General features: G+C 47.8%; 1 protein-coding gene and 1 pseudogene across 1 annotated transcript; both read right to left on the reverse strand.

The window, feature by feature from the left end:
- Positions 1-1,055: 1,055 nt before the first annotated feature.
- On the reverse strand, positions 1,056-10,029 carry LOC135698593 (uncharacterized). The gene is made up of 3 exons (XM_065218638.1): positions 9,940-10,029; positions 3,319-5,657; positions 1,056-3,180 (listed from the first exon to the last, which is right to left on the reverse strand). The coding sequence occupies exons 1-3, from the start codon at positions 10,027-10,029 to the stop codon at positions 1,056-1,058; spliced, it is 4,554 nt and encodes a 1,517-aa protein (XP_065074710.1).
- A 1,553-nt stretch (positions 10,030-11,582) lies between these two features.
- On the reverse strand, positions 11,583-11,645 carry LOC135698625 (U4 spliceosomal RNA; annotated as a pseudogene).
- Positions 11,646-11,854: the final 209 nt, after the last annotated feature.

The following is an 11,854-nucleotide window of genomic DNA, read 5'->3' on the forward strand; positions in this document are numbered from 1 at the left end:
AATATCCATCCAGATAAAATTGATAAATAGCAGATTTTTTGCGAAGGGCCCAATCTTATGTCCACAGACTAACATTAGAACCATTTCCCCTATTTGATCTCGAATAATTTCACAGAATCATCTTTGCGGTAAATGCAACGCCGTTTTGATGTTTGTGTCATATCTCAAATATGCTGCAAATATCAATGTTGACAAGACATATGATTTTGCGTTATCCAACCTTATCATTTTCCGGGATGCTTTCTCGTACTGGGTGCGTGTTCGAGCAAGAACTATGCCGGCCACCGAAGGTCTTACTTTGCTGCTGTTTAGCAGCCACCGAAAAATGTACAAAGTCCGGTTTGCATGAACCGAATTACTGACCGGGGGCTTGGGTCGCCACAAGCCTTTTTCGTCCAGGAAACACCACTATTTCTTCAGATGTAGGCCACTTGAGAAGCTCGTCGACCTTTTCACTAAGGTTCGACTGAAGCTACACTAATTAAGTACCACCGCACAATTGACAAAGTCCCGCAAAGTTGCACGTCGAACGTTAAGTACCCAGACCGTGATAAGAAAGTGAAGCACAGAACTATCGACCGCACGTCTGTTTCAATTCGTTTGTAAATGACTACTAATCAATATACAATTTTTACATAGGGAGTGGGTTTGCATCGATCGTTTTGGTTAACGGTCAGTGATCGGTGGACGGAGGCTGATTGCGCATGCGCGCTCTATCCACTCTTTACAGAGAGATTTACACTGTAGGGTGTTGTGTGGTGCGTTTAGGTAGATATTTAAATAAATGCATGTTAGCTCCATCTCCAACATTCCGGCCACCTTGAAACGCGGAGGCGTTTCAACAATCATCAGCGACTTCAATAAATCGGTTGCGTGTTGATCTACGGTGCAGTTGATCGATTCCATCGTGGATCCTCGCCAAAGACATGGAACAAAAAAGAAAGACCAGGTAGATCGAACGACGAAGCTTAGGGATATTGGAAACGCAATTACCTGAACTAAGCGCGGGAGCGCTTCGAGCAAGTTTTCCCTTTCGGGTTGCTCTACCTGGATATTTAGAGGGCTGGATTCGGTGACGGTAGCAGAGCGATCCTTGCTACTGGACGGACGATGTCCTTGCCAGGTGCTGTTCGTAATGTGACGACTCGGACGACACCATCCTTGCCTGGATGGAGCTTGGTAATTCTACCGAGCGGCCAGCTGGCTGGAAGAACGTTGTCCTCCTTAACGATAACGATTCTGTCGACTTCCACAGTGACAGGTGGATTGCAGCCTTTGATAGCACGTGACTGCAATTGTTGCAGGTATTCGGGATACCAGCGAGACCAGATGTTCTGAAGATGTTTCTGGGTCAGCTCGTACGAGTTAAGGCGATTGTCAGGAACCCCACGCAGGTCGGCTTCCGGAACAGCATGCAAATTACTTCCGACGAGAAAGTGTCCTGGAGTAAGAACCTCCATATCGGATGGCTCACTCGGCATTGATGTTAGCGGACGGGAGTTGAGGCACATCTCGACTTGGGCTAGGAGAGTCAACATGTCTTCGTAGCCGATGCTGATGTTCCCGATGGTCTTCAACAGGTGCTTCTTCGCAGACTTCACGGCAGCCTCCCACAAGCCTCCAAAATGAGGCGCTCGAGGTGGAATAAATTTCCGACGGATCTCGTTCTCGGAACACCAGTTCAGGACTTTCTCACGGTCGGAATCGTTCACCTTCAGCATCTGGTAGACACGGTACAGTGCGTGCGAGGCTCCTTTGAACGTAGTGGCGTTGTCTGAATGCAGTTCAGCAACCTTTCCTCTGCGGGCGACTAATCGACGAAGAGCTGCTAGGAATGCCGCTGTAGTAAGGTCACTCACTAGCTCGATGTGCACAGCCCTTGTAGCGAAGCAGACGAAGATCGCTACGTATGCCTTCGTTGGGATGCGATTGCGGACGGGTGACTTCAGTAAGAACGGTCCACAGTAATCAACGCCGCAGACGGAAAAGGGTCGAGTTGGTGAGACTCGGGATGCCGGTAGATCTGCTGGGCTCTGCTGGACTAGTGTGGGCTTGCTACGAAAGCAAGTGTGGCAATGGTGAAAGACGGATTTTACAAGATTTCTGCCGCCCATAATCCAATACTTCTGGCGGAGAGTGGCTAGCAGGAGTTGCGGGCCTGCGTGCAGAAGCTTCAAGTGAAAAGAACTAGCCAGCAGAGTCGACAGTGGATGTTTGGCAGCGAGCACGATCGGATGCTTGACAAAGTCGGAGAGTTCAGCGTTTCGCAGCCGGCCACCAACACGAAGGATACCGTCTTGATCGATGAATGGTCTCAGCCACTTCAGCTTGGATGACTTAACGACTCTTTCACCACTGACAAGATCGGAAATCTCTTCTGAAAATGTCTGCTGTTGTGCTAGACGACATAGGCGTAGTTCTGCACGTTGAAGTTCCATGGTGGTGAGTGGAGGAATTGGCTTGTCTTGAATGCCGATGCTGGTGTACTTGTCCGGATCTGAACGGCGCAGCGATGCACGTTCTCGTAAAGAACGAACGTAGCGTAAGCAGACAGCTGTAACACGACGAAGCTTGGAGAAACCAGAGTAACGAGCAAACAAATCGTCGCAGAAGTCCACCTGAACAACGGTCATCGCAACGAGTGTTGCCTTACGAACTTCTTCATCAGTCGCTCCCGTTTCTTCTTCGGATGGAATTGGTTTCGGCCAGGCTTCCGGAGCACGTGACAGCCACTCAGGACCGTTCCACCAGCGCTTGCATTGCAGAAGGTCCACTGGATTCAGTCCTCGCGAGATATCATCAGCAGGGTTCTCGATGCCAGCAATGTGTTTCCAGCAGTTCACGTCGCTTGCGTGCTGGATTTGCGCTACTCGATTCGCTACGAATGCCTTCCAACGGCTAGGCGATGATTGTAGCCATTGAAGAACGGTGGTGGAATCCGTCCAGAAGAAAGCAGTGGCAGATATCTTCAGGGCAGCATTCACCTTCTTGTAGAGCTGCGTCGATAATCGTGCAGCGCAGAGTTCTAGCCGGGCTATCGAATGCCGACTGGATAACGGCGCAACCTTGGATTTGGCCGTCAGAAGTTGAATTGAAACACCGTCACTAGTTTCGGCCCGCACGTAACAGCAGGTCCCATACGCTCCCTTGGAGGCGTCGGCGAAGAAGTGAAGCTGAATGCTAATAGCGTTAGGCAGTGAGACGAATCGTGGAACACGAACTTCACTCAGTAAATGGAGAGTAGCATGAAAATTTTTCCATTCTTCTTGCAGCTTGCGGGGAAGTGCAGTATCCCATTCGCAATCTTCACCATTCTACTTCAAGGCCCACAAACGCTGCATGAAAAGTTTGGCGACAACGATCGTAGGACCCACGAGACCAAGCGGGTCAAAGATTTGAGCGATGTAAGACATCACCTTACGCTTCGTCAGGATCGCAGCGGGAAGTGGTAGCTGGACCTTGAACCGAAGTACGTCATTCGATGGTTCCCAGACGAGACCGAGAGTTGAAACGGCTGGCTCATCTTGTAGGTCGTGTAGAGGGTTGAGTGCCAGATCTTCCGGTGGAACGTCCTGGAGAACCTCAGGAATATTTGATGCCCACTTCTTGATTGGAAATCCAGCAGCACTGAGCATCTCTGTTACCTGCTTGCGAAGCTGGATGGCAGATTCTACATCGTCGGCACCAGACAGAAAATCGTCAACGTAGAAATCGTGGATCACCGCTTCTACAGCAACTGGAAATTGGTCTCCATTATCTAAAGCGATTTGTTGCAGAGTCCTCGTGGCCAAGAACGGAGCAGCCGCAGTACCGTAGGTGACTGTCTGCAGTTCGTAGGTGGAAATCGGATCGGTGGGGCTCTTCCTGAAGCGGATTCGTAGGAATCTTCGGTCGCTGGCGAAATGAAGCATTTGGCGATACATTTTCTCCACGTCGGCAGCCATAGCAACGAAGCGAATGCGAAACCTCAGCACCAGTGCTTGAAGATCTTCCTGAACGACTGGACCAACCAATAACGTGTCGTTCAGTGAATATCCCGACGACGTCTTGCACGACGCGTCGAATACGACCCTGACCTTCGTTGTTGTACTCGACTCCTTGAAGACAGCGTGGTGCGGGATGTAGCAATGAGGAATGTCATCGTCTACCGGTTCGTCAAGCTTATTCATGTGTCCTAATTCGAGGTACTCGTCAATGAAGCGGTGGTATGCATCCTTGGTAGCAGGATCACGTTCGAGTCGCCGCTCGATGCTTCGAAGACGACGATCTGCGATTTCCCGGGAGCTTCCTAGGACAACTTCGGGATTGTCGGTTCGAGGAAGACTGACGATGTACCTCCCAGATGGATCACGAGTAGTGGTCGCTGTGTAGTGTTGCTCACAGCGATTTTCTTCCACAGATAGTGGTGGACCATCGGAGATGGTTTCGATTTCCCAGAACTTCAGGAGTGCGGTTTCTAGAGGATCGTCCTTTGTCGAAAGATTGCAGATCCGAGGAATGCATTTTGACTGATTGGATGTTGTTCCAGCGACAGCCCATCCGAATGGCGTTTCAGTCAACCATGGAAGATCATTTCCCAATGAAATCTTCCGACCAGTGTGTAGCTCCCAGAAGGCTTCACTTCCGATGATAAGGTCTATCCTTCCTGGGATATGGAATCGTGGATCTGCGAGAGTAACATCCGGGAAATTCCACGACGAAATATTGATCGGAATTGTAGGCAGCTCCGCTGACGGATTCTTGAGGACTAGGAATTGAAGTTTCGTGGAGAATTCCTGCGTCCGCGATTGAACCGTTGCGGTGATAGCGCTTTTAACGTTCTGCGTCGAGAGGCTGATTCCTGCTATTGATATGTCCACCTTTGACCGTGGGTTGAATAACCGCTTCGCCAGCGGCTTCGAAATGAAGTTGGACATTGACGCCGAGTCCAGTAAGGCCCTTGCCTGATGCTTTCTGCCATGATCATCGACGATATTCAGGACAACCGTTTCCAGCAGAACGATGCTGCATGCAGTTTGGACTGCCATGCTGACATTGGGTGAAGCGGAGCTCCCACATGAAGGACCCACACTTGTGGATGGAATCGGTTGCTGTACAGGAGAAGATGATGATCCGGAGGAACTCGAAAATGCCTTGGATGTACCGGAATCGTGCAGCAGAGAATGGTGTCGTTCATGGCACGTTCGGCACGTAAACTTCGAGGCGCACTTTTTCGATTGATGTCCGCTTCCCAGACAGTTCCAGCACAACCGTTTCTGCGTCACGAATTCTCGGCGAAGGCGTACATCCTTCCCGAGGAATACTGGGCAGTTGCGAAGGACGTGGTTGTCAGAACAGGACAGCGGACAAGAAGCATTCGAACTGGAGGATGCAGTGGCGTTTGCTGCGAACTTGAACTTGGAGGGCTTCGGTGTGCTACCGGCCACCTTTGAAGATGCCGGTTGCTGCTGTTGATCGTAGCCAACGGAGTTTAACACTCGAACACGCTGGTAGAGGAATTCTACCAGTTCGTCATACTTGACGTCGTCCTTTTCGCTCGTCTTCTCTTCCCAGGCTCGCAAAGTGGATTGATCCAGCTTGTACGACAGGAGATTTACCAACGGAGTATCCCAATGCTCCACAGGTTCGTTCAATTTCGCGAGCGCGCGTACATGGCGCTGGAAATCATCGACCAGGTTGTGGATGCGTTTAGCAGACTCCTGCTTCACCGCCGGCAAATCGTAGAGTGTTGTATTAGATTAGATTGGATTAGATTAGGACCAATCTTTCTTGATCTGTGTTGATTATTATCAGTCAGGTGGACTGCATCACCGATCTACGGTGATTTTTGGTTCTCTTTTAAAATCAAAACATTACCGATATTCAAAAAAGCATGCCCATTTTCCTAATGATCAAACTTAATACTCCGCGCATCGAGCACCGTCGCTATTCCAGCGAACACTGGAAAGCTCGCGGGGTAGTTCCAACTGGTGCAGTTGCATTAATTACTCCACTGCAATGTTGCAATGTGATTATGTATCTACGCTTCGTACGTTAATAGACAGACCTAGTGCAGCTTCTGCTCTCCGGCTGCATCGGTAGGTAGATTGCCAGTGTCGGTGGCTCCATTCTGCTAATATCTGATAGACTGCTAAATGAGTGTTGCTGATGCGATTTGTGCGACGGAGATTGAGAATCTCGTTCCACGTGCTTTTGAGGGGGGGAGGGGATTAAGCAGAAGGGTGATTCGTAAGACGAGCATTTTCTGCGGAGAGCAATTAAAGAATTACGGCCATTTATCATTTTCACGACCGAGTGCAAGCGCAAAACCTAACTTGCAACAGGCAGTCAGTGATTGCAGGTTGCAATCTCGGAGAAAATTTCCATGGAATGTAATCAAATGCTGTCTGTCATTACGAGCTGCTAACTGCGTGTATTGCGTTTAGTATAATGCGTTTTTGATAGCGATACTCTTCCCTGGCATGCAGTTCTATCTTTGTAATCTAGACGTTAGCTGGGGTGTCGGACATGCGATTCCCGCTTAATTGATTTGCTGTGGGAATCATCAACACGATTATTCCTATGTGAGTAGCGTTGTCAGAGTTTATCGATCGGTATCTCGTAGTGGAATTAACCGGAGCTCCGGAGTTCTTGTGCCTAAAACACTTTCTCTCCAAGTTAGAGCTGACATGCACCGGAACCATCCATTGTCGGAGCAGGGCTACATCACCATCGTACATGCATAGTAGTAGCAGAATGAAATTTGCCAAGGCATTCCTCGGGCCAATTCCACATCCATCCGTCCGGCCAATTCGCATTCCAGACCGTCGTCCGTCCGTTCGGGTGGTTATAGTTACTGTTACAGTTCCGCATCCGTCCCTTGAGTTCGTTCGTAGCACAATGGAGGAGGCATAATTTATTATCCCGGCGATGAAAACCGATCCGGACCAGTTGCTTGCTGTATTAAATTGCTGTAGGTGGAGCAGTTTCGTAAAATGGATGTGAATTCCGCAGAAAGCAATTGCTGCGATTGTCAAAACCATAATGCATGTTTCGGGGTCGAATTAATTTCAGGGAATCTAAATCAAACCTGGAATTTCTTTCCAACCCAGAGAATCGAATTGCATCATAGAACCTAGACAAGTTCCATTGTTGAATAACGTTCCCACAATGATTCGAATCCGTGATGGTTTGTTTGCAAATGTTTCATATCAACTGACAATTTACAAACCAACGACGACGGTAGCAGCATTCCGGATCCGGACGATGAGCGGCATCGTCGTCGTCGTCGTCGCCATTGTGGAGCAGATGACTGCCTACAATGTTGAGATTTTTCTCGTGCTGAGAAGCAGGAAGAATGCTGGCGATGTAAAATCTATCCACACAACAATTGAACTGTATCTGTCTGCCCGTTTATGGTCTGTATAGGAACCAAGGCTTCTGATCTGCAGACATAGTTGGAAGGTAAAACATGGATTACATTGTAGAGCAAATAGTTGAGTGTAGCGCTTTGGCAGGTGTTCGGCATTGAAGGAATTTTGTAGCAGGAAAATGGTTTGGAAAGATTGGTCTAGTGGGAAATGCATTTTCCCTTACTGTTAGGAAGCTAACGTTTCCATATCAATGTAGTGTAAAAACATTAATCGGAAAGCTCTCTCGTTACATGTGAAAAGGATTTGTCTTTGTAGATAAATTAACTTTTCGGTTGATTGCCGAGCTGCAAAAACGAGTTGTTCGTTTCACATACGCGCTGAAAATATTTCAAATCGATCAGAAATATGTTTATCTTACCATTCAGGTTTGATATGGTTGTTTCTCTTGGCTACTCCATGAGTAACCAGCTCTGTAAATTGATTTAATTTTTGATAAATCAGAACTAGCTGGGCGCAAAATATCGATCTTTGAAGTCCCACGAGCTTTAGGGAATATCCAAAATGTTTGTTTCGAAATCATCGGGGAAGTGTCGAGGACTATATGAAAGTCCTGTACTTTGGGAAGTTTAAAGATCTTTAAGGGTAAGTTCTGAGAAGTTCAAGACAGTTCCATGAATTTAAAAAAAAAATCGTGAGTGAATTTAAAATTTCAGATCTTCACTGACAGTTGCATCAACTTCAAAAACTTTACAAGAACTTCGAGCAATCTTCTGATAAGTTTAAAAATCTATATACAAAAATTAGAGGGTTTCGGAAAAGTTTTAAGAAATTCAGAGCAGATCCATGAGCATTTTGCAACAATTAGGAAATTCATAAAATTTCAGAAATTTCTTGTATAGTTCAACGTCTTTCGATAAATAAACTGTCTGCACACCTTTTATTTTTTAATTATTGACATTTACATACATGCATGCATTCATGTCATATTCATTAATTCATTGTGCGTTCACTTATCTTGATATCTTGTTAACGGGTCTCCTTCATCTTGCTGAATCGGCTTCTTATACCTTCTTCACTTCTGATCATTTGTTGCTTGTTGGAATTCTTCTTCAATCACTCTTTAATTTCTCTCCATACTTCAGATTATTTCCTTTACTTCTTCGACATCTTCTTTCTTCATCCTTCTTTATTTCCATTGCCTTGATTTCCTCTTCCACGTATTCACGATTTCTCCAATTTTTCACCGGTGTCGTCTTCTTCATTTCGCTATTTTCCGCTTTATCTTGTTGATCGTCTTCATCTTCTTCCGCTTTATTTTCCGTTCCACCTTCGCTTCATCATAATTTTTCTTTTCATCTTCTTCTTCTTCTGCACAATTCACGTTGTTTCTCCTTATTCTTTCCATCCGCTATCCGCATTGTGTTCTTCATTACCTTCACCTTCTTTACATGACCGTATCAATTTTGTCCCATTGGGTATTTTCTCTTGAAAATTTGGGTAAAAGTAGTTTATAGTGTATTGTTTACATTGTATTTTTATCGCTGTCAGTTTTTCGAAAGCTCGAAAAAATTTCACCCAAAAAGTAGCGTCGCGAATTGATTTTGCGCAAGCACCTGGAAAATCATCAACTCTCTCATCGGGACATCAGAAAACAACTCGGAATCGTGCAGTCAACGGTGAGTCGTGTGATTATACATTACTACGAAACTTTTTTTTTTACACTTTATTTTTTGAGATTTTTAGCCGTAGGCTAGTTCATCTCGTCCATGAAAGGTGGGGCCTCAGAAGGAGGACCCCCAACAGAGTAGTTTTTTACAGTGTTTACTTCAACTGGAAATTGATTCCTGGCTCGATCTGAATAAGACAGAGCTCCACACGGGGGAACCGGGAGGGCCCCCACCTGGCAGAGATGTCCCAACATCTCTCCGGCTTTGAACCTGTCCTTAAGCCGGCTTTCGATTTTCGGTAATGGTGTTGCCTCCATGCCAGTGGACCCTGGCCACTGGGGGAGATCTTCGTTGGCAGCCGTGCGGAGAAGTGTGTTCTCCTCGTCGAGGAGGAAGATCTCTTGATTTCCGGATGTCTTCGAGATGAAAGCAGCGGCTTTGGTTGCGATAGCTGCGGTTATAGGAAGCGGAATGGCGGGATGCCTGCGTCGATGCATGCAGCGTGGATGGCAGCAGCCAGAGCTAAAAGCTTATCCGTTGCGATGCAGGTCATCTCCAACCCGTATAGAAGGCGACTGTCGATAATTGCACTCGCTACGTGAAAACGGATACTGCGGTTGTTCGATCTATTCTGTCGGGAAATAGTCCGGATCAGATTCACTCGGCTGCGGCAATTTTTCTTTACTGCACTGAAATGCTGTCCAAAGTTGAGGAATCGGTCAACGAGAACTCCCAGTACTCGGACGGTCTTCTTCAGCGGTAGAAATGATCGTCGATTTTGATCGGTGGTCCACTAATTCTGTGTCGAGAAGGGCAGACATGGCACCGGATGCTTTTAGAGGCTGATAATTCAAAGTCTACTGAGTGGGGCACCTGGCGACGGCGGAGACTGCCACTTGGGCTCTCATCCTTGTACGTACTGGCGTGGGTCCGGTGGTGACGATGAGGATATCGTCAGCGTCGACGAACACATGTACGTTCTTCGGTAGTTGACGGAAGACTCCGTTCATCGCCACAGGGTAACGACGATAACCGATCCTTGTGGGACACCCGTGTCCTCTGAGAAAAGCCGGGATTTGGTGTTGCCAACTGCGACACGGAATGAGCGGTTGGACAAGAAGTTCTGGATGAAGTAAACGATGGGTCCGTTAAGACCCCTGTCGATTAGTTGCTTAAGGACGAGGGGCGTCCACGTTCTGTTGAAGACCTTCGATATGACGAGCGATACTATCTCGGTGTGCAGACCACTGTCGTAGGCGTTATTGAGAACTTCCCCTAGGGTTGCGAAATTGGTGGACGTTCCGAAACCTTGTCAGAAAGCGTGCTGTCGGTGATCAAGGAAATTTCCAGCTTCGAGGTGTTGCTTCAGTCTTCGATTGACTTTGGCCATACAACATGTTAGTGCTATTGGACGGAATTTGCTGACTTCATGGGTGGCTACCCCGGCTTTCGGGATGGGAACTACCAAGCTTTCCTTCCATACTGCAGGGTACCCGTTAGTGAGCCAGAGCTTGTTGAAGAGGTCTAGCATCCGTAGCTGTCCTGGTACCGGTAGCCTCTTGAGTAGAGGATATCCGATTTCGTCGGGTCCCGCTGACTTCCCGTTGCTGCAGCGAAGGGCATGCTGCAGATCCTGCCAAGAGAAAGCTTGGTTTATACCGGTACTGGTGGTATCGGGGGGTACTATGAAGTCTGCGATGGATGCGGTCGATGGCTTGGTTTTCTGCTTGAACTTGGTGTCATACTTGTCAATGGTTGTGAGCTCAGCGAAGTAGGTACCGAGTTCATCAGCTACCGTTTCCGGATCGGAAACCGTGGAACCGTGCGTCGTTTCCCACTAAGGGCGTTGATTCGCTGCCAGAGATCGGCCGATGATTGCGATGCGTTCATCCCTTCCAGGAAATCCATCAAGCTGAATCGCTTGGCATCAGGGATTTCTTGTCGGCATTGGTTGTGTAGTTCACGGTAGTGCCAAAGTGCCTCCTCTCTGTCGTAGTGTCCGATGGGGGAGCCGCTTTACACGTCGAAGTGGCTTGCGCCGGGCTTTGACTGCCTTCTTCGTATCTTCATTCCACCAGCGGAGGGCTGTTGGTCTTGACGATGGTGGCCGTTGCTGCTTCGTATATGGCGTCCGAGAGGTCCTCGATACTGTCCGGGTTCCGCTGTAGTAGTAGACTATCCACAGTGGCACCGTAGCTTTCCCAGTCCACTTGTTCATTAAGCCATCGTGGCCTCCGTGTTACCGCCGGGACGAAGGTCACCGAGAGTTGAATTTGTATGGGGTAGTGGTCACTACCGTACAGGTCAGAGTTAACGTTCCACTGCGTTTTACCAGCGATATGGCGACTGTTACACCGAGCACCATCGTTCAAGATGACCATATCTTCCTTCTCAAATATGTCCACGAGGTCCGTGCCACCAAGGTCCGACCGAGGGCAACCGCAATTTGAGTGTTGCGCGTTGACGTCCCTAACTAGGATGCGTGGTTCAGGTAATTTAATTAGGGTCTAACTGAGTTGATAGTTGAGGCTGCCGATTCGTCCACATGGCAAATAAACGCAGGCACTAGCAATAATCGCACCTCGGTTGTACCTCATTGGTTACGATATCGTCACTGCGCAAAGTTGTTACTACGAAACTCTGAGCATCGAACGGAAGAAGAAATGCGGTCCAAATGGATGTTCTATTAGTGATTATGATCACAAGCGTGTCGTGAAAGCATTTAAGCGGAATCCCAATGCTTCGGTCAGGGATGTGGCCAAAAAGTTGAATCTGTCCAAGTCTTTCGTTCAGAGAGCCAAGGACCGGGAGGAACTGCATACGTACAAAGTGCAG

This window comes from Ochlerotatus camptorhynchus, unplaced genomic scaffold (assembly GCF_037179485.1).
Source record: "Ochlerotatus camptorhynchus isolate MF236.1 unplaced genomic scaffold, CSIRO-AGI_Acam_v1.1 ptg000091l, whole genome shotgun sequence".
Taxonomy (NCBI): Eukaryota; Metazoa; Arthropoda; class Insecta; order Diptera; family Culicidae; genus Ochlerotatus; species Ochlerotatus camptorhynchus.